General features: G+C 53.1%; 3 protein-coding genes across 4 annotated transcripts; 1 reads left to right on the top strand and 2 right to left on the bottom strand.

Annotated features, from left to right (window-relative positions):
• LOC119772293 (ras-related GTP-binding protein C-like) lies at nt 1-20,735 on the bottom strand. Of its 2 annotated transcripts, none has more exons than XM_038268647.1 (8): nt 20,719-20,735; nt 11,197-11,426; nt 9,572-9,775; nt 9,299-9,498; nt 2,957-3,071; nt 2,738-2,880; nt 2,494-2,642; nt 1-411 (listed from the first exon to the last, which is right to left on the bottom strand). In XM_038268647.1, the coding sequence occupies exons 2-8, from the start codon at nt 11,371-11,373 to the stop codon at nt 272-274; spliced, it is 1,128 nt and encodes a 375-aa protein (XP_038124575.1). In that variant the 5' UTR covers nt 11,374-11,426; nt 20,719-20,735; the 3' UTR covers nt 1-271. The 2 variants fall into 2 exon arrangements, with proteins under 2 accessions (XP_038124575.1, XP_038124576.1); XM_038268648.1 differs by having other exon boundaries at nt 11,197-11,420.
• Nucleotides 11,460-18,139, top strand: ppt1 (palmitoyl-protein thioesterase 1 (ceroid-lipofuscinosis, neuronal 1, infantile)). Its single transcript, XM_038268649.1, has 10 exons — nt 11,460-11,608; nt 12,512-12,633; nt 16,018-16,127; nt 16,304-16,431; nt 16,506-16,576; nt 17,215-17,317; nt 17,384-17,471; nt 17,539-17,637; nt 17,723-17,794; nt 17,872-18,139. Exons 2-10 carry the CDS (start codon nt 12,519-12,521, stop codon nt 17,992-17,994), a joined length of 909 nt encoding a protein of 302 aa, XP_038124577.1. The 5' UTR covers nt 11,460-11,608; nt 12,512-12,518; the 3' UTR covers nt 17,995-18,139.
• Nucleotides 18,137-27,240, bottom strand: LOC119772292 (adenylyl cyclase-associated protein 1-like). The gene is made up of 13 exons (XM_038268646.1): nt 27,090-27,240; nt 24,696-24,803; nt 24,330-24,430; nt 24,172-24,249; nt 23,884-24,027; nt 23,469-23,554; nt 23,276-23,381; nt 22,014-22,188; nt 20,976-21,166; nt 20,768-20,891; nt 19,790-19,872; nt 19,570-19,713; nt 18,137-18,835 (listed from the first exon to the last, which is right to left on the bottom strand). The coding sequence occupies exons 2-13, from the start codon at nt 24,799-24,801 to the stop codon at nt 18,752-18,754; spliced, it is 1,422 nt and encodes a 473-aa protein (XP_038124574.1). The 5' UTR covers nt 24,802-24,803; nt 27,090-27,240; the 3' UTR covers nt 18,137-18,751.
• Between the last annotated feature and the right edge of the window lie 751 nt (nt 27,241-27,991).

Here is a 27,991-nt window from a genome sequence, read left to right as displayed (position 1 = left end):
ACAGAGGAGAACCTCTTTATTTAAAAATTCACTCCATAAGAAAATCAGAACATCAACGTCTAGAAACGGATCATTTGGCTAAAAGCAGATAAAACATCAGAGTCAAGTTCTGGTTCGGTTCCTCCCTCTGAGCTCCAGAGGAACCTGCTAAGAACCAGCATCAGGACAACTTCCTGGAAGGTTTCACCTCCAAGTTCTAGTCGCCTCATCCGAGTCTTTGGACGTTTCTCCTTCCTGGGAACGTTCTACAGATCCGGCGTCTGCAGGAGCGTTAAAATCCGTTCAGCAGCTCCTTCTGCTTGATGCCGGAAGAACTGGTTGGTCTCCAGACGGAGCCTTCAAACAGACTTCCCACCTCGAACACCTCATGGATCGCCTTCCGGAAACAGTGGAAGTTGTAATCTATCAGCCCTGAACAGGAAGCAGAACCCGGGTCACTTCCTGAACGCGATTAGGAAACCACAAACAAGCTTCCTGCTGAGGGAGGGAGGAAGGAAACAAGGAAGCAGACAAAGAAGGAAGGAAGGAAACAAGGAAGCAGAACCCGGGTCACTTCCTGAACGCGATTAGGAAACCACAAACAAGCTTCCTGCTGAGGGAGGGAGGGAGGGAGGGAGGAAGGAAACAAGGAAGCAGGCAAAGAAGGAAGGAAACAAGGAAGCAGTCAAAGAAGGAAGGAAACAAGGAAGCAGGCAAAGAAGGAAGGAAGCAGGTAAAGAAGGAAGGAAACAAGGAAGGAAGGAAACAAGGAAGCAGGCAAGAAAACAAGGAAGCAGGCAAGAAAACAAGGAAGCAGGCAAGAAAACAAGGATCCAGGCAAGAAAACAAGGATCCAGGCAAGAAAACAAGGAAGCAGGCAAGGAAGGAAGGAAGCAGGTAAGGAAGGAAGGAAACAAGGAAGGAAGGAAGAAAACAAGGAAGCAGGCAAGAAAACAAGGAAGCAGGCAAGGAAGGAAGGAAGCAGGCAAGGAAGGAAGGAAGCAGGCAAGGAAGGAAGGAAACAAGGAAGCAGGCAAGGAAGGAAGGAAGGAAACAAGGAAGGAAGGAAACCAGGAAGCAGGCAAAGAAGGAAGGAAACCAGGAAGCAGGCAAAGTAGGAAGGAAACAAACAAGCAGACAAAGAAGGAAGGAAGGAATCAAGGAAGCAGGCAAGCAAGGAAGGAAACAAGGAAGCAGGCAAGGAAGGAAGGAAGGAAACAAGGAAGCAGGCAAAGAAGGAAGGAAGGAAACAAGGAAGCAAAGAAGGAAGGAAACAAGGAAGCAGGCAAGGAAGGAAGGAAGCAGGCAAGGAAGGAAGGAAGGAAACAAGGAAGGAAGGAAACCAGGAAGCAGGCAAAGAAGGAAGGAAACAAGGAAGCAGTCAAAGAAGGAAGGAAACAAGGAAGCAGGCAAAGAAGGAAGGAAGCAGGTAAAGAAGGAAGGAAACAAGGAAGGAAGGAAACAAGGAAGCAGGCAAGAAAACAAGGAAGCAGGCAAGAAAACAAGGAAGCAGGCAAGAAAACAAGGATCCAGGCAAGAAAACAAGGAAGCAGGCAAGGAAGGAAGGAAGCAGGTAAGGAAGGAAGGAAACAAGGAAGGAAGGAAGAAAACAAGGAAGCAGGCAAGAAAACAAGGAAGCAGGCAAGGAAGGAAGGAAGCAGGCAAGGAAGGAAGGAAGCAGGCAAGGAAGGAAGGAAGCAGGCAAGGAAGGAAGGAAACAAGGAAGCAGGCAAGGAAGGAAGGAAGGAAACAAGGAAGGAAGGAAACCAGGAAGCAGGCAAAGAAGGAAGGAAACCAGGAAGCAGGCAAAGTAGGAAGGAAACAAACAAGCAGACAAAGAAGGAAGGAAGGAATCAAGGAAGCAGGCAAGCAAGGAAGGAAACAAGGAAGCAGGCAAGGAAGGAAGGAAGGAAACAAGGAAGCAGGCAAAGAAGGAAGGAAGGAAACAAGGAAGCAAAGAAGGAAGGAAACAAGGAAGCAGGCAAGGAAGGAAGGAAGCAGGCAAGGAAGGAAGGAAGGAAACAAGGAAGGAAGGAAACCAGGAAGCAGGCAAAGAAGGAAGGAAACCAGGAAGCAGGCAAAGAAGGAAGGAAACCAGGAAGCAGGCAAAGTAGGAAGGAAACAAAGAAGCAGACAAAGAAGGAAGGAAGGAAACAAGGAAGCAGGTAAGGATGGAAGGAATCAAGGAAGCAGGCAAGCAAGGAAGGAAACAAGGAAGCAGGCAAGGAAGGAAGGAAGGAAACAAGGAAGCAGGCAAGGAAGGAAGGAAGGAAACAAGGAAGCAGGCAAAGAAGGAAGGAAGCAGGGAAGCAGGCAAGGAAGGAAGGAAGCAGGGAAGGAAGGAAGGAAAGAAACAAAGAAGCAGGCAAGGAAGGAAGGAAGGAAGGAAACAAGGAAGCAGGCAAGGAAGGAAGGAAGGAAGCAGGGAAGGAAGGGTGTCTGAAGTCAGAATCTAGTTTTGCAGATCTACTAGGACCTTCAGGACCAGGACCTGGGGTCAGAACCTGGCAGCACCTTTCCTGTCGAAGCTCTCCTCCCTGAGGATGCAGACCAGAGCCAGGAACCTGGTGACCTCCTTCAGGTAGAGAACCGTGGTGTTGTTCAGCTTGATGATGGCCAAAGACTCGCTGTCGTAGGCGCAGCCGCCGCCGTCCTCCATCAGCCTGGAGGAGCAACAGAACCGTCACAGAACCGGCCCAGAACCGGCCCAGAACCGGCCCAGAACCGGCCGGGTGGGACCGGCTCCGGGTCTTCTCACCCGTAGATGCAGGAGACGTCGACGACCACGTCGATCATGTCGCAGCAGAGCTCGTAGGACTGCATGTCCACCGGAGAGCTGTCGGTGGCGATGTAGATCTTACTGACCACGTCGAACAGGAAGGCCTTCTCGATCCCCGAGTGCTGAGGAGCGGAGGAGATCAGATGTTAGGGAGGAACCGGACCTGCTGAAGGAGGAGCAGGAGGCTCTGATTCCTACCGATATGAAGATGTTCAGGAGGTTCTCCAACACGGGCAGCTGGGGGATGAGCTTCTGCACCACTTTGCTGAAGGCCTCGAAGATGGAGTGATCATAGATGCTGGTCAGGTAGAAGCTGAGGGCAGAAGATCACAGCAGGAGTCACAGAAGGAAGGGGGAGGTTCTAGTCGGGTTCCCTCAGCCTGAGGTGGAGAACCGCTGGAGGTTCCGCTCTTTGTGACCCGTAGATGTTTAGCTCTCATCTCCAGGACCTGAGGTTCCTCCTGGACCTCAGGTTCCTCCTGGACCTCAGGTTCCTCCTGGACCAGAGGTTCCTCCAGGACCAGAGGTTCCTCCTGGACCTGAGGTTCCTCCTGGACCTGAGGTTCCCCCTGGACCTGAGGTTCCTCCAGGACCTGAGGTTCCTCCTGGACCAGAGGTTCCCCCTGGACCTGAGGTTCCCCCTGGACCTGAGGTTCCTCCTGGACCAGAGGTTCCTCCTGGACCTCAGGTTCCTCCTGGACCTGAGGTTCCCCCAGGACCTGAGGTTCCTCCTGGACCTGAGGTTCCTCCTGGACCTGAGGTTCCTCCTGGACCAGAGGTTCCTCCTGGACCTCAGGTTCCTCCTGGACCTGAGGTTCCTCCTGGACCAGAGGTTCCTCCTGGACCTCAGGTTCCTCCTGGACCTGAGGTTCCCCCAGGACCTGAGGTTCCTCCTGGACCTGAGGTTCCTCCTGGACCAGAGGTTCCTCCTGGACCTGAGGTTCCCGCTGGACCTGAGGTTCCCCCCTGGACCTGAGGTTCCTCCTGGACCAGAGGTTCCTCCTGGACCTGAGGTTCCTCCTGGACCTGAGGTTCCTGAGGTTCCTCCAGCACCTGAGGTTCCTCCTGGACCTGAGGTTCCTCCTGGACCTGAGGTTCCTCCTGGACCTGAGGTTCCTCCTGGACCTGAGGTTCCTCCAGGACCTGAGGTTCCTCCTGGACCTGAGGTTCCTCCTGGACCTGAGGTTCCTCCAGGACCTGAGGTTCCTCCAGGACCTGAGGTTCCTCCTGGACCTGAGGTTCCTCCTGGACCTGAGGTTCCTCCAGGACCTGAGGTTCCTCCTGGACCTGAGGTTCCTCCAGGACCTGAGGTTCCTCCTGGACCTGAGGTTCCTGAGGTTCCTCCTGGACCTGAGGTTCCTCCAGGACCTGAGGTTCCTCCTGGACCTGAGGTTCCTCCAGGACCTGAGGTTCCTCCTGGACCTGAGGTTCCTCCTGGACCTGAGGTTCCTCCTGGACCAGAGGTTCCTCCTGGACCTCAGGTTCCTCCTGGACCTGAGGTTCCTCCTGGACCAGAGGTTCCTCCTGGACCTGAGGTTCCCCAGGACCTGAGGTTCCTCCTGGACCTGAGGTTCCTCCTGGACCAGAGGTTCCTCCTGGACCTGAGGTTCCCGCTGGACCTGAGGTTCCCCCTGGACCTGAGGTTCCTCCTGGACCAGAGGTTCCTCCTGGACCAGAGGTTCCTCCTGGACCTGAGGTTCCTCCTGGACCAGAGGTTCCTCCTGGACCTCAGGTTCCTCCTGGACCTGAGGTTCCTCCTGGACCAGAGGTTCCTCCTGGACCTGAGGTTCCCCCAGGACCTGAGGTTCCTCCTGGACCTGAGGTTCCTCCTGGACCAGAGGTTCCTCCTGGACCTGAGGTTCCCGCTGGACCTGAGGTTCCCCCTGGACCTGAGGTTCCTCCTGGACCAGAGGTTCCTCCTGGACCAGAGGTTCCTCCTGGACCTGAGGTTCCCCCAGGACCTGAGGTTCCTCCTGGACCTGAGGTTCCTCCTGGACCAGAGGTTCCTCCTGGACCTGAGGTTCCCGCTGGACCTGAGGTTCCCCCTGGACCTGAGGTTCCTCCTGGACCAGAGGTTCCTCCTGGACCAGAGGTTCCTCCAGCACCTGAGGTTCCTCCTGGACCTGAGGTTCCTCCTGGACCTGAGGTTCCTCCTGGACCTGAGGTTCCTCCTGGACCTGAGGTTCCTCCAGGACCTGAGGTTCCTCCTGGACCTGAGGTTCCTCCTGGACCTGAGGTTCCTCCAGGACCTGAGGTTCCTGAGGTTCCTCCTGGACCAGAGGTTCCTCCTGGACCAGAGGTTCCTCCTGGACCTGAGGTTCCTCCTGGACCTGAGGTTCCTGAGGTTCCTCCTGGACCTGAGGTTCCTCCAGGACCTGAGGTTCCTGAGGTTCCTCCTGGACCAGAGGTTCCTCCTGGACCAGAGGTTCCTCCTGGACCTGAGGTTCCTGAGGTTCCTCCTGGACCTGAGGTTCCTGAGGTTCCTGAGGTTCCTCCTGGACCTGAGGTTCCTCCTGGACCTGAGGTTCCTCCAGGACCAGAGGTTCCTCCTGGACCTGAGGTTCCTGAGGTTCCTCCAGCACCTGAGGTTCCTCCTGGACCTGAGGTTCCTCCTGGACCTGAGGTTCCTCCTGGACCTGAGGTTCCTCCAGGACCTGAGGTTCCCTCCAGGACCTGAGGTTCCTCCTGGACCTGAGGTTCCTCCTGGACCTGAGGTTCCTCCTGGACCTGAGGTTCCTCCTGGACCTGAGGTTCCTCCAGGACCTGAGGTTCCTGAGGTTCCTCCTGGACCTGAGGTTCCTCCTGGACCTGAGGTTCCTCCTGGACCTGAGGTTTCTGAGGTTCCTCCTGGACCTGAGGTTCCTGAGGTTCCTCCTGGACCTGAGGTTCCTCCAGGACCAGAGGTTCCTCCAGGACCTGAGGTTCCTCCTGGACCTGAGGTTCCTCCTGGACCTGAGGTTCCTCCAGGACCTGAGGTTCCTCCAGGACCTGAGGTTCCTCCTGGACCTGAGGTTCCTCCTGGACCTGAGGTTCCTCCTGGACCTGAGGTTCCTCCAGGACCTGAGGTTCCTCCAGGACCTGAGGTTCCTGAGGTTCCTCCTGGACCAGAGGTTCCTCCTGGACCAGAGGTTCCTCCTGGACCTGAGGTTTCTGAGGTTCCTCCTGGACCTGAGGTTCCTGAGGTTCCTCCTGGACCTGAGGTTCCTCCAGGACCAGAGGTTCCTGAGGTTCCTCCAGCACCTGAGGTTCCTCCTGGACCTGAGGTTCCTCCAGGACCAGAGGTTCCTCCAGGACCTGAGGTTCCTCCTGGACCTGAGGTTCCTCCTGGACCTGAGGTTCCTCCTGGACCTGAGGTTCCTCCAGGACCAGAGGTTCCTCCTGGACCTGAGGTTCCTCCTGGACCTGAGGTTCCTCCAGGACCTGAGGTTCCTCCTGGACCTGAGGTTCCTCCTGGACCTGAGGTTCCTCCAGGACCTGAGGTTCCTCCTGGACCTGAGGTTCCTGAGGTTCCTCCTGGACCTGAGGTTCCTCCTGGACCTGAGGTTCCTCCTGGACCAGAGGTTCCTCCTGGACCTGAGGTTCCTCCTGGACCAGAGGTTCCTCCTGGACCTCAGGTTCCTCCTGGACCTCAGGTTCCTCCTGGACCTGAGGTTCCCCCAGGACCTGAGGTTCCTCCTGGACCTGAGGTTCCTCCTGGACCTGAGGTTCCCGCTGGACCTGAGGTTCCCCCTGGACCTGAGGTTCCCCCTGGACCTGAGGTTCCTCCTGGACCAGAGGTTCCTCCTGGACCTGAGGTTCCTCCAGGACCTGAGGTTCCTCCAGGACCTGAGGTTCCTCCTGGACCTGAGGTTCCTCCTGGACCTGAGGTTCCTCCTGGACCTGAGGTTCCTCCTGGACCTGAGGTTCCTGAGGTTCCTCCTGGACCTGAGGTTCCTCCTGGACCTGAGGTTCCTCCTGGACCTGAGGTTTCTGAGGTTCCTCCTGGACCTGAGGTTCCTGAGGTTCCTCCTGGACCTGAGGTTCCTCCAGGACCAGAGGTTCCTCCAGGACCTGAGGTTCCTCCTGGACCTGAGGTTCCTCCTGGACCTGAGGTTCCTCCAGGACCTGAGGTTCCTCCAGGACCTGAGGTTCCTCCTGGACCTGAGGTTCCTCCTGGACCTGAGGTTCCTCCTGGACCTGAGGTTCCTCCAGGACCTGAGGTTCCTCCAGGACCTGAGGTTCCTGAGGTTCCTCCTGGACCAGAGGTTCCTCCTGGACCAGAGGTTCCTCCTGGACCTGAGGTTTCTGAGGTTCCTCCTGGACCTGAGGTTCCTGAGGTTCCTCCTGGACCTGAGGTTCCTCCAGGACCAGAGGTTCCTGAGGTTCCTCCAGCACCTGAGGTTCCTCCTGGACCTGAGGTTCCTCCAGGACCAGAGGTTCCTCCAGGACCTGAGGTTCCTCCTGGACCTGAGGTTCCTCCTGGACCTGAGGTTCCTCCTGGACCTGAGGTTCCTCCAGGACCAGAGGTTCCTCCTGGACCTGAGGTTCCTCCTGGACCTGAGGTTCCTCCAGGACCTGAGGTTCCTCCTGGACCTGAGGTTCCTCCTGGACCTGAGGTTCCTCCAGGACCTGAGGTTCCTCCTGGACCTGAGGTTCCTGAGGTTCCTCCTGGACCTGAGGTTCCTCCTGGACCTGAGGTTCCTCCTGGACCAGAGGTTCCTCCTGGACCTGAGGTTCCTCCTGGACCAGAGGTTCCTCCTGGACCTCAGGTTCCTCCTGGACCTCAGGTTCCTCCTGGACCTGAGGTTCCCCCAGGACCTGAGGTTCCTCCTGGACCTGAGGTTCCTCCTGGACCTGAGGTTCCCGCTGGACCTGAGGTTCCCCCTGGACCTGAGGTTCCCCCTGGACCTGAGGTTCCTCCTGGACCAGAGGTTCCTCCTGGACCTGAGGTTCCTCCTGGACCTGAGGTTCCTGAGGTTCCTCCAGCACCTGAGGTTCCTCCTGGACCTGAGGTTCCTCCTGGACCTGAGGTTCCTCCTGGACCTGAGGTTCCTCCTGGACCTGAGGTTCCTCCTGGACCTGAGGTTCCTCCAGGACCTGAGGTTCCTCCTGGACCTGAGGTTCCTCCTGGACCTGAGGTTCCTCCAGGACCTGAGGTTCCTCCAGGACCTGAGGTTCCTGAGGTTCCTCCTGGACCAGAGGTTCCTCCTGGACCAGAGGTTCCTCCTGGACCTGAGGTTCCTGAGGTTCCTCCTGGACCTGAGGTTCCTGAGGTTCCTGAGGTTCCTCCTGGACCTGAGGTTCCTCCTGGACCAGAGGTTCCTCCTGGACCTGAGGTTCCTGAGGTTCCTCCAGCACCTGAGGTTCCTCCTGGACCTGAGGTTCCTCCAGGACCAGAGGTTCCTCCTGGACCTGAGGTTCCTCCTGGACCTGAGGTTCCTGAGGTTCCTCCAGCACCTGAGGTTCCTCCTGGACCTGAGGTTCCTCCAGGACCAGAGGTTCCTCCAGCACCTGAGGTTCCTCCTGGACCTGAGGTTCCTCCAGGACCAGAGGTTCCTCCTGGACCTGAGGTTCCTGAGGTTCCTCCAGCACCTGAGGTTCCTCCTGGACCTGAGGTTCCTCCTGGACCTGAGGTTCCTCCTGGACCTGAGGTTCCTCCAGGACCTGAGGTTCCTCCTGGACCTGAGGTTCCTCCTGGACCTGAGGTTCCTCCTGGACCTGAGGTTCCTCCTGGACCTGAGGTTCCTCCTGGACCTGAGGTTCCTCCTGGACCTGAGGTTCCTCCAGGACCTGAGGTTCCTGAGGTTCCTCCTGGACCTGAGGTTCCTCCTGGACCTGAGGTTCCTCCAGGACCTGAGGTTCCTCCTGGACCTGAGGTTCCTCCTGGACCTGAGGTTCCTCCAGGACCTGAGGTTCCTCCAGGACCTGAGGTTCCTGAGGTTCCTCCTGGACCAGAGGTTCCTCCTGGACCAGAGGTTCCTCCTGGACCTGAGGTTTCTGAGGTTCCTCCTGGACCTGAGGTTCCTGAGGTTCCTCCTGGACCTGAGGTTCCTCCTGGACCTGAGGTTCCTCCAGGACCAGAGGTTCCTGAGGTTCCTCCAGCACCTGAGGTTCCTCCTGGACCTGAGGTTCCTCCAGGACCAGAGGTTCCTCCAGGACCTGAGGTTCCTCCTGGACCTGAGGTTCCTCCTGGACCTGAGGTTCCTCCTGGACCTGAGGTTCCTCCAGGACCAGAGGTTCCTCCAGGACCTGAGGTTCCTCCAGGACCTGAGGTTCCTGAGGTTCCTCCTGGACCAGAGGTTCCTCCTGGACCAGAGGTTCCTCCAGGACCTGAGGTTCCTGAGGTTCCTCCAGGACCTGAGGTTCCTCCTGGACCTGAGGTTCCTCCTGGACCTGAGGTTCCTCCTGGACCTGAGGTTCCTCCTGGACCTGAGGTTCCTGAGGTTCCTCCTGGACCTAGAACCTGAGATGCATCAGAAGCAGGAACCGAGTTAATGGACCTGGTTCCATCTGACGCAGCTGCTGGTGTCCAGGTCTCACCTGCTGGTGTCCAGGTCTCACCTGAGGTGCAGCTTCTCCAGGCCGGCGTCGGCCAGGTCGTCGTTGGCCCGCTGGTGGACGTCTCTCTGCGTCTCGATCTTGTGTTCGTCGGACAGACCGTCCACCTTATGGATGAAGACCTCGAAGTTGATGTGAGGGTTGACCTTGTAGGCCCTGGAGACGGTGAGGTGCAGCCGGCCCAGAGCCTCCATGTAGTCGTCCTGCAGGAGGACAGACAGCAGGACGGCATGAGGAGAACCCAGGAACCAGGAACCACCTGAGGAGTCCTCCTACCTGAGCGTCAATGACGAAGATCAGAGCTCCGGTTCCTTTGAAGATCATCTCGCTGTCAAAGGTCGGGTCGAAGAAGTCCACCTGGCCCGGGAAATCCCAGATCTGGAAGTTAACGAAGGAGCTGCTGGAGATGTCGTCCTTGTAGATCTTGTTGGTGCTCTCCAGGAACAGGGTCTCATTAGGAGACATTTTGTGGAAGACCACCTGGATGGAGACATAGCAGAACTTCAGGCCTGGTTCTGGACCTGAGCGCTAACGGACTCAGATCCAGCCTAATGTTCCCAACAGCAGAACCAGGCGGTCCGAGTCTCTGCAGGAGAAACCTGGTTCCAAGGGTTCACCTGGTTCTGCTCACCTGTGGAGGATCCGACCCGTCAGGACCAAGGTCCAGAAGAACCGGTTCCACCTCCATCTGGACCACATTCAGGTTTTCATTCTAATAATTTATTCATCAGGATAGAGAAATTCCACCCCAGTGGGCGGCTCCCAGGGAGCGGGGGGGGGGGTTAAGGGTCTTGCTCAGGGACACAGAGGGGCAGTCTGTGGGAGTGGAGCTCCAACTCAGAACTTCTGGATTCCAAGCTCTATGCTCTAACCACTAGGTCGCCCCTCCCCCCCGATCGGCTGAAGCCCGAACCCAAACAGAAGTTCTACTGAGAACCAGAACTTCTGGATCCAGTCCTGGGATCTGTGGTCCAATTCTATTCAGTTTATTTCTATAGCTCCAATTCACATCATGTCATCTCAGGTCACTTTATAGATCCAGATCAACTAGATCATCCAGTCAGATTGATTCAAAGTTTTCTATCTAAGGAAAACCAGCTGATTGCATCGACTCATTGACTCTTCAGCAATCCCTCACACTAAGCATGCTTGTAGCGACAGTGGAGAGGAAAAACTCCCTTTGAACAGGAAGAAACCTCCAGCAGAACCAGGCTCAGTGTGCGCGGCCATCTGCTGAGGCCCACTGGGGTTCAAGGAGACAGAAGCAGACATAGAAAAAGAAGCATAGATACAAAAGGCAACCAGCTCCACAGGCGGCCCCGTCCAGGAAACACACAGCCAGGCAGACGAGCTCCGAGCCAGCTCCCATGTCGGAGGATGAAGAGAGCACATCCAGTTAGTCACAGTCAGAGAAACAGGACTACACTGGAAAACAGGCCAAGCTCCAACATCTAGAAACAAAGGTGTTGATGGCAGCAGCACAGCTGATATTTCTCTCCAGGATGGAGTCACAGCCAAACAGGAACAGACCAGATGAAGCTACTATGAGAAAAAGCAGAGAGAGCAGAACGTTAGAGATTGAACTAACAGATTCTGCAGAGTGGGAGAATAGAGATAGAATGAAGCAGAATGATGAAAAAGGGGTCCCTATGTCCTCCAGCAGTCTAAGCCTATAGCAGCAGAACTATAGAGATAGATGAAGCAGAATGATGAAAAAGGGTTTGATCAGAAGTTCATTTGGGTTTTCTGAAGTTCTGCTTCTTTCTCTTTGCTCCTCTGGTTCTGACCGGTTCTGCTGAGTTCTGGACATCATCGTTTCGGAACCACCGGTAGGAGGGAAACCAAAGAACCGCAGTCCGGGTCAGAACCAGCTGCTGGTGGGCCGATCAGAACCTCAGTACCTTCTGGATGGAGGACTTCCCGCTCCTCCTCAGACCCATCAGCAGGATTCTGGGTCTGCTGCTGGACGGGCTGCTGTCCTCCGGGTCCAGGTCCTGGTCCAGTTCCTCCGAACCGAAGCCGGAGCCCAGCAGGCTGTAGCTGCTGCTCAGGGTCGCTTCTTCGAACTGGATGTTCATCCTGGAGCCGCTCAGAACCGCAGCTCCTGGTTCTGGTTCTGGTCCTGGTCCTGGTCCGAACCCAACCGACCGGAACCGGTCTGTCGTTTGGATCTTCAAACCGAATCAGAACATCTTTAGAAGGTTCGGGTGTTAAATAGCAGGCTAGCTTAGCTCCAGCTGCGCTCTGATTGGCTGTTGTCCCCCAAACAGAATGGTCACGTGACAGAACTCAAACAGGAAGTAGGATCAGGCGGTGAGTTGATCGTTTTCTGGTTTTATAACAGATTAAAGATTTAAGGTTAATTCTTCCTAAAAAACGTGATTTTAAAGATATTTTAAATGATTTAAACTCGATTGGAACCAAGATCCTTTGATCTGTTCCGCTCATTCTTTAACAATCAGCCTTAAAAGCTCAGCAAACAAAGCGAAGCCTTATCAGTCATGCTGTGGGCCGCCTGAGTCCTTTAATGATGGAATCACGGCCAGAAACCACAAACTGATTAGATATGAAGGTCGAACTACAGAGCAGGAAGTTCAACAGTTTCCTTTATTTACCTGGAAAGATTATTATTGACTTTAAAACTGCAGCAGAGGTTAGAACCACCATCATCACCATCATCATCATCATCACCACCACCATCATCATCATCACCATCATCATCACCACCACCATCATCATCATCACGTGCTGCTCCTCATGACTCTATTATAAACTATAAAATATCTGCTTTTCTTTATGGCTCTGAATAATCTGTTCACATTATTTCTATATTTCTGAGCACGTAACTCACCTTTATATTTCCATAAGATCACATTCATCTAGAATCGTTGCTCCAATAATTAGCCTCGTTGTTATTATCATTGTTGTTACCATGGTAACAGACCAGAGGTGTAAAAAGGGCAAACTGGGTTTCAGGCCATTTTTAAAGATGGTGAGAAGGAGCCAGGAGCTTCCTGATGATGATGATGATGATGATGATGACATGAACAGAATCTTATCCAGATCTTCAGGGTAACCTGAGGATGAGTGTTTGAGTAAAGAGGCTGAGGTTCAGCAGGTTCTCTGTTCCTCTCTGAGGTTCTCTGAGGTTCTGCAGACAGACATGGATCCTACGTTGTGGACCGAGGCCTGAAGTCGCCCTTTATTGCTTCTCAGTTTCAGGATGGCTGCTGTCTTCGTCTCTTTCCTCCTGGCCGCTCCGGTGCTGCTGGTGGCCTCTGGCCCCGTTAGGGACCCCAGCAATGGGACGGTCCCTCTGGTCCTGTGGCACGGGATGGGTGAGTGGAGATTAACGTCAGAACAGTGTTGGTCTGAGGAGCTTCTGAGGAGCTGCCATGCAGCAAACGTTCCCTGATTCATTAAAGGTATAGGGGAGGATTTTTAAAAACTACTCTACTTTAAAAGAAATAATGTACAGCCCTGTGCACGCTCCCAGAGGGAACGCCTGTTAAAGGCATGTGAGAGCAGCATGAGCCCATTTCTCCTGGTGCATTATCTCATTTCTCCTGGTGCACGAGCCCATTTCTCCTGGTGCACGAGCCCATTTCTCCTGGTGCACGAGCCCATTTCTCCTGGTGCATTATCTCATTTCTCCTGGTGCATTATCCCATTTCTCCTGGTGCACGAGCCCATTTCTCCTGGTGCACGAGGACATTTCTCCTGGTGCATTATCCCATTTCTCCTGGTGCATTATCCCATTTCTCCTGGTGCATTATCCCATTTCTCCTGGTGCATTATCCCATTTCTCCTGGTGCACGAGGACATTTCTCCTGGTGCACGAGCCCATTTCTCCTGGTGCACGAGGACATTTCTCCTGGTGCACGAGGACATTTCTCCTGGTGCACGAGCCCATTTCTCCTGGTGCATTATCCCATTTCTCCTGGTGCATTATCCCATTTCTCCTCGTGCACGAGGACATTTCTCCTGGTGCACGAGGACATTTCTCCTGGTGCACGAGGACATTTCTCCTGGTGCACGAGCCCATTTCTCCTGGTGCACGAGCCCATTTCTCCTGGTGCACGAGCCCATTTCTCCTGGTGCACGAGGACATTTCTCCTGGTGCACGAGGACATTTCTCCTGGTGCACGAGCCCATTTCTCCTGGTGCACGAGCCCATTTCTCCTGGTGCACGAGCCCATTTCTCCTGGTGCACGAGCCCATTTCTCCTGGTGCACGAGCCCATTTCTCCTGGTGCACGAGCCCATTTCTCCTGGTGCACGAGGACATTTCTCCTGGTGCACGAGGACATTTCTCCTGGTGCACGAGGACATTTCTCCTGGTGCACGAGCCCATTTCTCCTGGTGCACGAGCCCATTTCTCCTGGTGCACGAGCCCATTTCTCCTGGTGCACGAGCCCATTTCTCCTGGTGCACGAGGACATTTCTCCTGGTGCATTATCTCATTTCTCCTGGTGCATTATCCCATTTCTCCTGGTGCACGAGCCCATTTCTCCTGGTGCACGAGGACATTTCTCCTGGTGCATTATCCCATTTCTCCTGGTGCATTATCCCATTTCTCCTGGTGCATTATCCCATTTCTCCTGGTGCATTATCCCATTTCTCCTGGTGCACGAGGACATTTCTCCTGGTGCACGAGCCCATTTCTCCTGGTGCACGAGGACATTTCTCCTGGTGCACGAGGACATTTCTCCTGGTGCACGAGCCCATTTCTCCTGGTGCATTATCCCATTTCTCCTGGTGCATTATCCCATTTCTCCTCGTGCACGAGGACATTTCTCCTGGTGCACGAGGACATTTCTCCTGGTGCACGAGGACATTTCTCCTGGTGCACGAGCCCATTTCTCCTGGTGCACGAGCCCATTTCTCCTGGTGCACGAGCCCATTTCTCCTGGTGCACGAGGACATTTCTCCTGGTGCACGAGGACATTTCTCCTGGTGCACGAGCCCATTTCTCCTGGTGCACGAGCCCATTTCTCCTGGTGCACGAGCCCATTTCTCCTGGTGCACGAGCCCATTTCTCCTGGTGCACGAGCCCATTTCTCCTGGTGCACGAGCCCATTTCTCCTGGTGCACGAGGACATTTCTCCTGGTGCACGAGGACATTTCTCCTGGTGCACGAGCCCATTTCTCCTGGTGCACGAGCCCATTTCTCCTGGTGCACGAGCCCATTTCTCCTGGTGCACGAGCCCATTTCTCCTGGTGCACGAGCCCATTTCTCCTGGTGCACGAGCCCATTTCTCCTGGTGCACGAGCCCATTTCTCCTGGTGCACGAGCCCATTTCTCCTGGTGCACGAGGACATTTCTCCTGGTGCACGAGCCCATTTCTCCTGGTGCACGAGCCCATTTCTCCTGGTGCACGAGCCCATTTCTCCTGGTGCACGAGCCCATTTCTCCTGGTGCACGAGCCCATTTCTCCTGGTGCACGAGCCCATTTCTCCTGGTGCACGAGCCCATTTCTCCTGGTGCACGAGCCCATTTCTCCTGGTGCACGAGCCCATTTCTCCTGGTGCACGAGCCCATTTCTCCTGGTGCACGAGCCCATTTCTCCTGGTGCACGAGCCCATTTCTCCTGGTGCACGAGCCCATTTCTCCTGGTGCACGAGCCCATTTCTCCTGGTGCACGAGCCCATTTCTCCTGGTGCACGAGCCCATTTCTCCTGGTGCACGAGCCCATTTCTCCTGGTGCACGAGCCCATTTCTCCTGGTGCACGAGCCCATTTCTCCTGGTGCACGAGCCCATTTCTCCTGGTGCACGAGCCCATTTCTCCTGGTGCACGAGCCCATTTCTCCTGGTGCACGAGCCCATTTCTCCTGGTGCACGAGGACATTTCTCCTGGTGCACGAGGACATTTCTCCTGGTGCACGAGGACATTTCTCCTGGTGCACGCTCTGTTTAATCGTTGCTGGTAGCATCACTCATACTAGCTTAGTTTCCAAAAGCAGATTTTCTATTTTTCCACCATGTCAGACTCACCAGCGGTCAGTGAAAATGGGGAGGAGCAGGAAGGACGGGCTTACGGAAACATTTCACCAGAATGATTGACAGTTAGGAGGACCACTGATTGAGATGATCCACCTGGAAATAGAACATCCTCCACCTTTAATGATCATCTCATCTCCTGCCTGATTGTTTATGGGTTTTTTTTGGACTCTTAAGTTTTTTGAATAGTTTGTAGGAGAAAGAAAACAGTTGATGAAACGTTCTCCTGGTTGTGACGTTCTCCTCCTGGTTGTGACGTTCTCCTCCTGGTTGTGACGTTCTCCTCCTGGTTGTGACGTTCTCCTCCTGGTTGTGACGTTCTCCTCCTGGTTGTGACGTTCTCCTCCTGGTTGTGACGTTCTCCTCCTGGTTGTGACGTTCTTCTCCTGGTTGTGACGTTCTCCTCCTGGTTGTGACGTTCTCCTCCTGGTTGTGACGTTCTTCTCCTGGTTGTGACGTTCTCCTCCTGGTTGTGACGTTCTCCTCCTGGTTGTGACGTTCTCCTCCTGGTTGTGACGTTCTTCTCCTGGTTGTGACGTTCTCCTCCTGGTTGTGACGTTCTCCTCCTGGTTGTGACGTTCTCCTCCTGGTTGTGACGTTCTCCTCCTGGTTGTGACGTTCTCCTCCTGGTTGTGACGTTCTTCTCCTGGTTGTGACGTTCTCCTCCTGGTTGTGACGTTCTCCTCCTGGTTGTGATGTTCTCCTCCTGGTTCTCCTTCAGGCGACAGCTGCTGCAACCCGCTCAGCATGGGCAGCATCAAGAAGATGGTGGAGGAGGAGATCCCAGGGATCTATGTTCTCTCCCTGATGATCGGGAAGAACGTGATGGAGGTGAGCAGATGTTCAGAGACGACCTCCAGAAGCTACCCACATGCAGCCGGTCTTACTGGTCTTACTGGTTTGGTTCCAGTGGGTAACTGGAGCTCTCTATCTGACCCGGTTCTGGTTCCTCTGGTTTCCAGTTAATGGGTCAGAACCTCTAAGTGTCCTCCTGTGTCCTCCTGCAGGACATGGAGAACAGCTTCTTCCTGGACGTGAACGCTCAGGTGTCGATGGCGTGCAGCCAGCTGGCTCAGGACCCCCGGCTGCAGGGAGGATATAACGCCATGGGCTTCTCCCAGGGAGGCCAGTTTCTGTACGGGAGTCAGTTCAGAGTCTCTGCTCCGATCAGGAAGCCTCCTCTCACCCCTGCCTCCTCTGCTCCTACAGGAGGGCCGTGGCTCAGCGCTGTCCCTCGCCGCCAATGAGAACGCTCATCTCTGTAGGTGGACAGCATCAAGGTAAGAAAAACACGGAGCGGCGTTCATCTCAGTTCCTCCACCCAGTTTCACAACATTCGTCGTTTCCACGCCTGAAACATCAGTTTCAGCCTGAATGAGGAAGCATGCATTTTGGATCAGCTGAAGGCTTTTAACTACAGTTTGTGGACTTCCTGATAGTAAAGAATTACAATAGTCCAGCCTTGAAGTAACAAATGCATGGACTAGTTTAATTATGTGACTTAATGAAGATGATAAGACTTGGATGATGTGACGGCCTTTCCTGTAGAGAAGTTATCAGTTAATCTATCAGGTCATAATCTCCTAGGTAACCAAAGAGGGTTAAACTCCTGCTGACCCTCCAACCTTTAAGGAAAATGACCTTAGATAACCAGCAGAGCCCCTCCCACCCACTACAGCAGCTCATTGACCCTCAGGAAACATTTTCCTTTAAAGATCCAACAGCAGCGCAGAGCTGAGAATTAAGCATCATCTCTGCAGCTTCAACCGGACCTTCGCCATCAGAATGGTGCAGATAGAGTTGGACGCTCCTGATCCGACCAGAAGAGACACTAAGAACATTTACAACTATTTAAAGACTTCCACAGCAGGTGGATCAGTTTTCCATCAGCACCTCTAACCCCCCCTCCTGTCTGCAGGCGTCTACGGGCTGCCCCGCTGTCCTGGGGAGAGCTCCCACGTCTGCGACATGATCCGGGAGGCTCTGAACCGGGGGGCCTACAGCGACCTGGTCCAGAAACAGTAAGTGTTGAAGATCCGGTTGGTTCCGCTCTGCGCTCGCTGTGACCGACCCGTTTGTTCTTTCAGCCTCGTACAGGCCCAGTACTGGCACGACCCGCTCGACGACCTGTACAAGAAGCACAGCCTGTTCCTGGCCGACATCAACCAGGAGCGGGTCAGAACCCCCGGCAGCATGATCCCCCCCCCCTTAGAACCGGCGACTCATCTCCTCTGTGTTTCAGGCCGTTAACGAGACGTACAGGAAGAACCTGCAGAGGCTGCAGAAGTTCGTCATGGTGAAGTTCCTGCAGGACACCGTGGTGGATCCGGTGGATACTGAGGTAACGGATCCCGGTCCGGTTCGGTCCGGTCCGGGGGATTCTGGTGCCTGAGGTGATGAGGCTGCATGTGTTTGTGTTTCTGAAGTGGTTCGGGTTCCTGAAGGCGGGCCAGGCCAAGGAGACAGAGACTCTGCAGGAGAGCGTCCTCTACAAAGAGGTAACCATGGGAACCGCTTCCAGAACCACGTCCTCTGACGCGCTGAAGGTCTGAATCACCTTGTTCTGTTTCTGCAGGACCGTCTGGGTCTGGCTGCCATGGATGCCGCCCAGAAGCTGGTTTTCCTCTCCACCGACGGAGACCACCTCCAGTTCTCCAGAGAGTGGTTCACCGCCAACCTGCTGCCGTTACTGAGGTAGACCAGCAGGCGGCGCTGCTGCACAGCCGCTTCCCTCTTTGCACTGATGCTTGTAGCCCATCCAGAAGCTTCCAGGTGATTGTAGCTTCTGCAGAACCTCTAATAATCTGTAATTTAACCCAATAAAGACACAAACTTCCTGCTGATTTTGAATGTTTTAATGACTCTAATGAGAACATTTCACTTTGGACCCAAAAATAAAGAAGAAGTGACAGAAAACAGAAAATCAGAGCAAATCCTTAATCTGATTACAGACTTCCAGGTGATGAAGGTGCAGCTTCGTCTCAGACTTCCTGACCTGGAATGTTTCTAGCACTTGGGAATGTCCTGTGAGCGATGAGGGAAGGACGTGGAACACTAAGCCTTCCTGATCCGATTGTTCAGAACCTTATTAAAGTCGGCAGCAGAGGCGACATGATGCTTCGGGTTCGTTTCTAAGCGCTTTAACTGGAAGTTGCATAAAAAGGAAACAGGAAATGAGGAAACTTCCTAACAGAGGCGGCTGATTGGCTGCTGAAAATCTAATCTAGCTCTCACTTTAGCTGTTAGCTGCTGATTGGCTGGAGGATCTGCTCCAGAACATGAGCAGCCCTCTCATTGGCTAATGAAGGGTCAGCTGCAGCTGTGATTGGCTAATAAAGATCATGGGGCGGGGTTAAACTCATGAGGTCTGAATCTCAGTCTAGAGTGCTTAGCAGGTGGGTGGGGTGGATCAGTCAGGGAGGGGCGGTGGTGAGGAGGAGGGGGAGGAGTCCCGTCTATCCGGCAATCTCTGTTGCCGTGGTGACGAGCTTCTGGCCATCCCAGATGGTCTTGAACTGTTCAGGAACAGGAATCTCCGTCTAGAGGAAAGAGAGGAACGTCAGAAGGTCCAGAGAACGATTGAGGCGAAGAAGACGGAGACGCGCGTCCAAGTCGGGTCTCTAACCACCGACGGGTCCAGAATCCAAACGAGGAGCGTCCGTCCTCACCATGAAACATCCAACGCTCGTTTAATGTTTAAAACTATTCCTGAACCCGGAACTAATTTAAAAAAATCAACCAGTAAAGGAAACATTTTTAATTCTAATCTGTTACTTTAAACAGAATTTGACACTGAAATAAAATTAGGTGTTTATGCATCCATGTTATACATTGAATTTTTAAATGAAAAAAAAATGAACATTTTGTATTTTAAAATCTAAAGTGTTTTCTGAAGTAGAGAACAACAATCGTTCAGTTTGGTTTATAGATAATTTCCTGATTCCCATATTTTCTCAAACCCCTGAACTGATGGTTTGTTCTTTTCTTTCTTTTTTCTGTCTTAATGTTGGCAGTGGGCTTTAGGCTGCCCTGCAAGGCTTTAAACCTGGGTTTAACCAGAGACTAAGCCATTCTCAAGCACATATCAAGGAGCTCATTTTGAGCCTGGATCCAGATTTATTGTTGATTCTGTTCATGGTGGAGAATCCTGCTTCACAGCAGCAGGTTGAGCCAAACATCCTCTAAATGTGCAGGCTCATCTTTAAGCTCTGCTCTAACATTTAAACACAGATCAGTTCCGCTTAGATCCGCCTCAGTTTCAGGAGTTACTCACAAACTCTCCGTCCTTGTTGGGCACCAGGACGTTCATCTCGGAGCTCTTGGCGCTGATGATCTCGCAGCTCAGGGAGTCCTGACTCAGGTAAACATGGCAGCCGTCGGTCTTGTTGATGGAGATGGTGGGAACCTTCCCCATGACCTTTAGACGGGACAAACCAGAGCGGATCAGCAGCTTCTACTCACCATCAGGACCAGACGCCGTCGTGTTGACGTACCTGGACCTTCACGTCCCTGCAGTTGATGACCTCCACGATTCCCACCACGTCATCAAACACCAGACCCATCTTCTTGCAGCTGTCTGAGGGAAACAGTCATCATCCACGTTAAATTTACCGTCTCTCTGAAAATGGCTTCATTTTCTGACATCCTGCCGCTCCCTGAATGGGTCTCATGACAGAGGCGGTCCAATCAGGAGGCAGAATGGAAACACCTGGACCGTCTGCACCCAGACCTGGATGTAGACGGTCTGGAAGGGATCAGAACCGCTCAATGACAACCTGGGGCCCTCACTATCCTGACCGGGCCCTATACCCGGGGCCCCCAAATGTCCTGCCTCAACCCGGGGCCCCCAAATGTCCTGCCTCAACCCGGGGCCCCCGCTGTCCCCCTGGTTCGATTTATTCTATAGAATCTCTATAATCGTTTTTAATAAATATTGAAGCTTTCTCTGCTGACAGCAGCACCAGAACAGGATCGGGTTAAAGGTCCGTTTGCAGTTTTCCAGCCTTCCTACCAGGAACCAGAACCAGAACCAGGATTCCTCTGGTAAACTCTGCTCCCTCTTAATCCTGAATAACTTCATGTTGAAGATAATAAATATGAATATTACAGCTGAACTGTTGATAAACTCTAAATCTCAGACTCTGCATCTCGCTGATAAAACCAAACCAATAATAATGTAGATTTGCTCCATAGATGTTAATGCTCTGAACTTCTAGATCTATGCTTTTATTGGATCATGTTTTCATGAACTGTTTCCATTTGATCACTGCTGAACTTTATGAAAAGTTATTAATATCTATAAATAAAAGGCCTAGAAAGCCTAATCTAGCAAACCCCCAGCAGGGGGCGCAGGTCGTCTCTGTTCAGCGTTCTGCTCTCATGTTCCAGCGGTTCTGGAAGGAACCAGTCTGATAATTCAAATGTTCTGGTTCTGGTTCTGACCCGTCTCCGTGGTCCAGCTGAGTTCTTACCGATGGTGATGGAGTTGATCTTTCCTTTGACCTGCAGGGTGCTCTGGTTGCACTTGTAGGCGTAGACCACCTGCTTCAGCTCCGTGTTGCTGATCACCAGACCCTGAGCCCCCTCCTGGTTCTCCTGTTCTCAGAGGAAGCAGAGAGCGGCGGGTCACAGCGAGTCCACCCACCCATCCAGAAACAGCCCACAGAACCAAACACTCACCACTTTCCACTTCTTCCCCTCCAGCTCCAGGACAGGAGGCAGGGTGCGGCCGGGGGCGGCAGAACCTGCGGGTCGGGGGGAGGGGGAAGCGAACGGTTTGGGTCCGGAGCGGACGGGAGCCGCCGCGCCCCCCTGGCTCCTCAGAGTCGGGTTTTTGTGGGTCTTCTGGTCGTCGCTGACGTGCTTCAGGCCTGGAAAAGATTTAGGGTCAGAGTTGAAGCTACAGGCGGTTCAGAACCGCAGCAGAACCGCGGCAGAACCGCAGCAGAACCGCGGCAGAAACGCGGCAGAAACGCGGCAGAAACGCAGCAGAACCACGGCAGAACCGCAGCAGAACCGCAGCAGAAACGCGGCAGAAACGCGGCAGAAACGCGGCAGAAACGCGGCAGAACCGCAGCAGAACCACGGCAGAACCGCAGCAGAACCGCGGCAGAACCACGGCAGAACCGCGGCAGAACCACGGCAGAACCACAGCAGAACCACAGCAGAACCGCGGCAGAACCGCAGCAGAACCACAGCAGAACCGCGGCAGAACCACGGCAGAACCGCGGCAGAACCGCGGCAGAACCGCAGCAGAACCACGGCAGAACCGCGGCAGAACCGCAGCAGAACCACGGCAGAACCGCAGCAGAACCGCAGCAGAACCACGGCAGAACCGCAGCAGAACTGCGGCAGAACCGCAGCAGAACTGCGGCAGAACCGCAGCAGAACTGCGGCAGAACCGCAGCAGAACTGCGGCAGAACCGCGGCAGAACCGCAGCAGAACCGCAGCAGAACTGCAGCAGAACCGCGGCAGAACCGCGGCAGAACCACAGCAGAACCGCGGCTCAGAGGGAAACACTCCACAATAAAATAAAGTTAAAAATATTTCATTGTAGGAATTATTTCAATTCTAAACAGTTTAGCTACGAATGAAGGTAGAAATAAAGGCTTTATACTGAAGGGAATAAAATGGCTGACATCTCTGGGTTCCAGCAAAGGATTGTGGGAGTTTAACTGCAGCAGAGGGAGCGCCTTTCCTCTGATGGAGGCTCCTACCTTTAGTGATGTCCGCTCCCTGGTTGATGGAGGCAAACAGGGCGTTCCTGGTGTTTGCGCCTCCATCTCCTCCCACTGCAGGAGCTCCACTCAGGTCCTCGGGGGGAGGAGGAGGTCCAGGAGGAGGGGGAGGACATCCACCAGCAGGAGGAGCAGAGGCTGCGGCGACGGGACCCTGAGCAGGACGGGACATCATGAACATCAGAGACCCGTCCTCTGATTGTTCTCACCACTGATTCTATTCACTGGATCGCTAACGGCTCGGAAAATGTGAAGCCTCCGGACGCCATATTGGTACTCCCCACTCCCACAGAGAGGTGCAGTAAAATGCCTCCCTGTGCATCTGGCTGCAGAAACCAGCAGTTTTCTGTCTGCAGGAAGACGTTCCACTGGTCATTTCCCAGTCAGAATAAATCCATCTATAGCCGATGGATCCTATAGTTTAGTCTGCAGACTAACAGTCTGGCGACTAACATTAGTCTGCAGACTAACATTAGTCTGCAGACTAACATTATACTGCAGACTAACATTAGTCTGGCTATCTCAGACTGACTGGAAGACATTGACTGAGTTAGACACTGACATAGAAAATAGAAAGTAGAGGAAATAGAAAGTGATTCACTGTGAAATGTTAATGTAGGAATTCTTCATTCATGATTCTGTCGTTTTTGTAGCGTTTGGTTTATTTCTCATTTGAAAAAGTCGAGCTGAAACATATTTTAGGTTATATTAATGGATAAATAGCTGATGCACCGACAGCATAAAGGATATGACATCATTCATGCAATAACAGACACGTACTGGTAATTCAGACCTGAGGTGAAATATTGTAATTTTATGTAAAATGTAATTATTATAAAAATGTCATCAATACATGTTTTACTTGATCATTAATTTAGCACATTTGGCTCATCTGTATTATTCTGCTCCTTTAACACATTAATGTTATTGTTATTTATTTTATATTATGTTATATTAGATGATTTATTGACGTCATAATGACGCGATGTGATTGGTCTATTTATTTATTCTAAGTTCAAGTTAATCTACTGATGCTATAAACATCCAGTCTGTGTTAAAGTGATGAATTTATCTTTATTTTAAAAGTCTGAAAATGAGAACATCCTGGTTGTTTGATGCTGCAGAGAACAGATTGTTTACATTGAGACCGGTCTAACTAGGGAGTACCAATATGGCGGCTGGCGGCTTCACTTTAACCGCGTGCTTTAACGTCCAATCAGAGATCAGAGGTTGTGACTCACTGATTTGCTCCAGGTCAGGCCGGTGGTGTGGTGCTGTTTGATGTAGTTCTGCAGCTCGGTCCAGACGGACAGGTAGGCCTTCACCCAGTCCACGTGTGTCTTATCCCTGCGAGGACAAGAGGGACAGAAGACACGTCACCTCTGACCTCTGACACAAACACTTCCTGTACAGACAGGAAGCGGCTTCACTCACTTCTCCTTGTAGTCCTTGAGCACTCGGTTGGTGTAGAACATGGCGGCGTCCTGCATCTCCTTGACGAAGGGACCCGGCTTTGGAGCCTGGACACGGAGAGACACGGACACGGAGACGGAGAGACACGGATCAGGGACGGAAGACGGATCAGACTTACACCGGGGCTCCGGGTCAGAACCAGGATTCAGACTGAAGAACCTCTGTAGAACCGGGCCGGCGCTTCAGTCCAAATCTTATCTGACACTAAAGGTGAGCACAGCTCAAAGATGGCGGAAAAACTAATGAGGTTGCTAGGCAACAGGGTCCTCCAAACACCCACTTGTTGACAACAGTTTATAAACATTTAGCTTCAATTTGGACCAACCAGGAAGAACCGGACTGGACTCTCCAATCACACACACACACAGGGCGTTACCATGGCAACCCAGCCCAGGGCGGGAACGCTCTCGCTGACAGCAGACAGGTGGTTGAACAGCGGAGAGGTCCGGTTCTGCTCCCGGTACGCCTGGACCTGCTGGATGGCCTTGGAGACGGGCTGCAGGAGGGTCGTCAGAACCGCCTGAGGAAAACAAACATTCCATCCATGACATCATCAGAACCAATCAGAGCCCTCCATTTGGCGGCCCGGTCTGTTTGGAAGAGTGCGGCGCCGGGTCCGTTTCAGAACCTCAGCAGCAGGTGATCGGATCTGAGCGTTACTCACGTCTGAGGGCTTCTGGGAGGAAGCGGCGGTGCTGATCAGCGCCCTCTGGCTGGAGAACGCCGCCTTCATCATCTCAGCCTGAGGAGGAGGAGCAGAACAAGGCGTCACCATGGCAACCCTCCTTAGAGGCACACAGCGACCCGGTCGGGGGGACCTACGTGTTTCTGGACGTCTCCTCCGATCTTCTGGCTGAGGGAGATGTACTGGGCAACGGGACCTTTGATGATGTCATCGTACGCCTCGACGAACGGCGCCGCCGCTGAGGAGGAAGCAGAGGGTCAAAAAGAATCTGGATGCTTTATGGACCGGTTCACCTAAAGTTCTTAAACTTTTGCTGCTGCTTGGTTCTGGTCCAGCTCTGGTGAATCAGAACCGGTCCTAAACTGGACCTTCGGTTCCGCTTGGTCCGTTTTCCAGAACCGAAACTGCAGCAAAAGTCCAAAAAGACCTTTAGAGGAACAAGAGGTCGGGCCTCTAAGTTCCCGGGCCTGACGAGGGCGCGGATCAGAACCGGTCAGGGTTACCTCCTCCAGCAGAACCTCCAGCGCCGCCTCCTGGGCCCGACACGGCCTCCAGCCGACCAACCGCCACCTCCAGCCGCTGAACCAGACTCGCCAACTCTGCCGCCATTCCTGCAGGGGGCGACACAGGAAACAGGAAGTCAGAGGCTGACCGGGCCGGTCCCAGGGGCCCCGCCGGGCCGGTCCCAGGAGCCCCGTCGGGCTGGTCTCAGGAGCCAGGGGCCCCGCCGGGCCGGTCCAGAACAGAAGCAAGGACCAGACCCATCCAGGTGGCGTCAGACGGACCCGGCTGGTCAGGAAGGTTTTAAAGGGTTCATTCTGGGACAGCAGGACCTGATGGAGTCACCTGGACACCATGGAGAGGCTCCGCCCACTAACAACCAGACTGACAGGTCAGATTAAAGATCTAGAGCTGCAACTAAAGATTATTCTGCAAATCGATTCGTCTGCTGATTATTTTTTCAATTAATGGATCAATAATCATATTTTTCACAGAACTAAACCAGATGAAACTAGAAAGAGTTCTGGATTATAGAGTTCTGGATTATAGAGATTATAGAGTTCTGGATTATAGAGATTATAGAGTTCTGGATTATAGAGCAGACTGACAGATGGAAAAGTTTTATCTTAAATGCAAAATGTTTATATATTTATTTCCAATCTTGGTATAATCGTTGCTCTCAGTGAGTCTGTCAGATAAAGGCAGGTTTCAAAGTCTCTATAATCCAGTTAACGATTAATCGATTATTTTATCAGTTCATCTGATTAATTCTTCCAGCCTATAAACATTAATTTCTCCAAATTAATGCAGAATCTATGACACGGTTCTATGGTCCATGGTGGATCCATCTGCAGAGACGTTCTGGTTCCCTCCGAAGGGTAAGAAGGTTCCAGATCATCTAAATGGGGGCCCTCCAGAACCACGGGGGCCCTCCAGAACCACAGGGACCCTCCAGAACCTACAGGGGCCCTCCAGAACCTACAGGGGCCCTCCAGAACCTACAGGGGCCCTCCAGAACCTCAGGGACCCTCCAGAACCACAGGGACCCTCCAGAACCTACAGGGGCCCTCCAGAACCACAGGGACCCTCCAGAACCTACAGGGGCCCTCCAGAACCACGGGGGCCCTCCAGAACCTCAGGGACCCTCCAGAACCTACAGGGGCCCTCCAGAACCACAGGGACCCTCCAGAACCTACAGGGGCCCTCCAGAACCACGGGGGCCCTCCAGAACCTACAGGGGCCCTCCAGAACCACGGGGGCCCTCAGGGTCTCCTGGTAACACGTTTGGATTCGCTCTTCTTTGATCATTTCAAAATGACATCATCAAAAGGAAAACTAGAAAATAAAGGAACGTTTATGATTGAAGTTTAGTTGAACTCTGACCTCTCCAGTTCAAAGGTCAGAGGTGAAGCTCCTGCTGTGAACCATAGATCCTCGAATCTAGAACCACCATCAGCAGCTCCATCCAAACGCTTCTGATATTTAATGTCAGTAAAAAAAGAGGTCCAGATGGTTTTATTTAACCGCAAGTCCAGAACCACAGAACCACAGAACCCGTCCCCTTAGATCCAGGATCGGAACATGGAGGGAAAATCCCACCATGACCCGAAAGAACCAGAGGAAGGTTCTGAGCAAACGGGCCCAATAAGGACTTAGAATGAGTCCGACCTGGGGAGAAGTCAGAACCGGATCAGGTTCTACCAGAACCCTGCTAATCATCTGCACACATCTCAGAGGTTCCTGCTGGGAAGGTCCAGACCCACTGGGTCCGGTCCACTTCCAGAACCGAGCCCATTACTGGGAGACCTGATAGCAGCACCTGCAGGCTGGGAGGGGCAGCAGGACCCAGAACCAGAGGAGGGTTCCCAGAACCAAGCCAACATGGCCGTCCTTCTGGGTCTCCTCGGATGGTTCTGGAGATCCAGTCCACCTGCTGGACTCCATCCCCGAGCCTCCTGGTTCTGGTTCTGGTTCTGAGCTGCAGGTTCGGCTCTTTCCTTCCTCTCTGCTGACCCAGCAGGAAGTAGGGCGGGGTTCCGGCGCGGAGGGATACGGGCCGCACCTGGATCACAGGTGTGCAGCTAATCAGCGCTAAGCTAGGCTAAGATGACAGAACCGAACCGGAAGCTGCGGGTCCAGCCTGACCGGAACCACCCCGACCTGCAGCCGAACCGGGTCCACTGACCCAGTCCCGGCACCGTGTAGACAGACTGGGTTCGGTTCGGATGGTTCTGGTGAAACCAGGAGGAATAAATGAGAACAGAACCGGTTCGGTCCAAATCATCTGATTTCCGGGTTCTTCCGCCTGAACTTCCCGTTTCCTCCGCAGCCCCCCCGGTACCGCCAGAGAAGGAGGTCCGGTCCGGTGCGGTGCGGTTCGGTTCGGTTCGGCCTACCTGCTAACCAGTGCTTTGCTCCGTGTTCCGTTGGGCTGCAGCGTCTCGGTGGTTCCTTCCTGGATGAGGCTGAATTTACCCAGCATGCACCGCGCCTGGCCCCGCCCCTCCCTCGCTCTGATTCCTTCCCATATAAGGAGTGAAGGCAGAGGTTCTAATCCAGATCCGCAAACCGAGCAGCTGAGCTGTTCAGATAGAAATACAAAACCAGAAGTTTGGTTCTCTGGTGCAGCTGATTGGTTCGGAGGAGAACAGAGGAACCTCCATGGGCTGGAGGAGTCCATCTATAGGAGGAGGTGCAGGAGGAGGAGGAGCAGGAGCCACACCGGCATGGAAAGGGTTAATGAGGAGCAGGGTCTCCATAGTAGGGGCCAGGGGCCCCACATAGGGCCGGACGGGGGTCCTGAGGAGGTTTGGATCCCTGATCAACATGGAGGATCAGGACATTAATTATACAATAAATTAACTCTGAACGTTTCCTTTTGGAATCTTTTGCTTCTTTTGACCAATTTATATATCCATAAATGTAAAATTATGACTAAACCCTCATTTATTTATTTATTAAAGAAAGCAACAAATAATTCCTCTACATCATCCTCTCCCAATAACAAAAAGGCTGTTAAAACTTTATGCTCTTAATTCAAAATATTTATGTAATCCTCTTATATGCTTCTATGTCTTCACTTTACTATTTTTAGGTTTATTCAGATATTTATTTATTATTACTACTTTTGTTCAACTCAATTGTTCTTTGGAAATTGTTCTTAAATCTTCATGCAGTTAAAATTGAATAAAGCTTAAAAAAAATCACAATTTTATTTAATAAAAGATTCAAATAATTTCTATTATCTTTGGTCAATAATTCTATCAATTAAAAAAATGCAACAGTAAATGTCTGAAGT

The sequence above is a fragment of the Cyprinodon tularosa genome, unplaced genomic scaffold, assembly GCF_016077235.1.
Source record: "Cyprinodon tularosa strain WSP-4 unplaced genomic scaffold, ASM1607723v1 ctg706, whole genome shotgun sequence".
Classification (NCBI taxonomy): Eukaryota; Metazoa; Chordata; class Actinopteri; order Cyprinodontiformes; family Cyprinodontidae; genus Cyprinodon; species Cyprinodon tularosa.
Note: the sequence above shows the minus strand (reverse complement) of the source record. Positions and strands in the feature narration are given on the sequence as shown.

Bases quoted from the DNA above. Each gene is read 5' to 3' on its own strand.
- LOC119772293 (XM_038268647.1), bottom strand. From the start codon at position 11,373: ATGAACATCCAGTTCGAAGAAGCGACCCTGAGCAGCAGCTACAGCCTG. The intron at 9,776-11,196 runs GTACTGAGGTTC...GTCTCCATCCAG, and splicing joins GGAAGTCCTCCATCCAGAAG to GTGGTCTTCCACAAAATGTC. The intron at 2,643-2,737 runs GTGAGAAGACCC...TTGCTCCTCCAG, and splicing joins GACGTCTCCTGCATCTACGG to GCTGATGGAGGACGGCGGCG.
- ppt1 (XM_038268649.1), top strand. From the start codon at position 12,519: ATGGCTGCTGTCTTCGTCTCTTTCCTCCTGGCCGCTCCGGTGCTGCTG. The intron at 16,577-17,214 runs GTAAGAAAAACA...TCCTGTCTGCAG, and splicing joins TGTAGGTGGACAGCATCAAG to GCGTCTACGGGCTGCCCCGC. The intron at 17,795-17,871 runs GTAACCATGGGA...CTGTTTCTGCAG, and splicing joins AGAGCGTCCTCTACAAAGAG to GACCGTCTGGGTCTGGCTGC.
- LOC119772292 (XM_038268646.1), bottom strand. From the start codon at position 24,801: ATGGCGGCAGAGTTGGCGAGTCTGGTTCAGCGGCTGGAGGTGGCGGTT. The intron at 23,555-23,883 runs GTAACGCCCTGT...CTCCGTGTCCAG, and splicing joins CCCTGGGCTGGGTTGCCATG to GCTCCAAAGCCGGGTCCCTT. The intron at 20,892-20,975 runs GTGAGTGTTTGG...CTCTGAGAACAG, and splicing joins AGGGGAAGAAGTGGAAAGTG to GAGAACCAGGAGGGGGCTCA.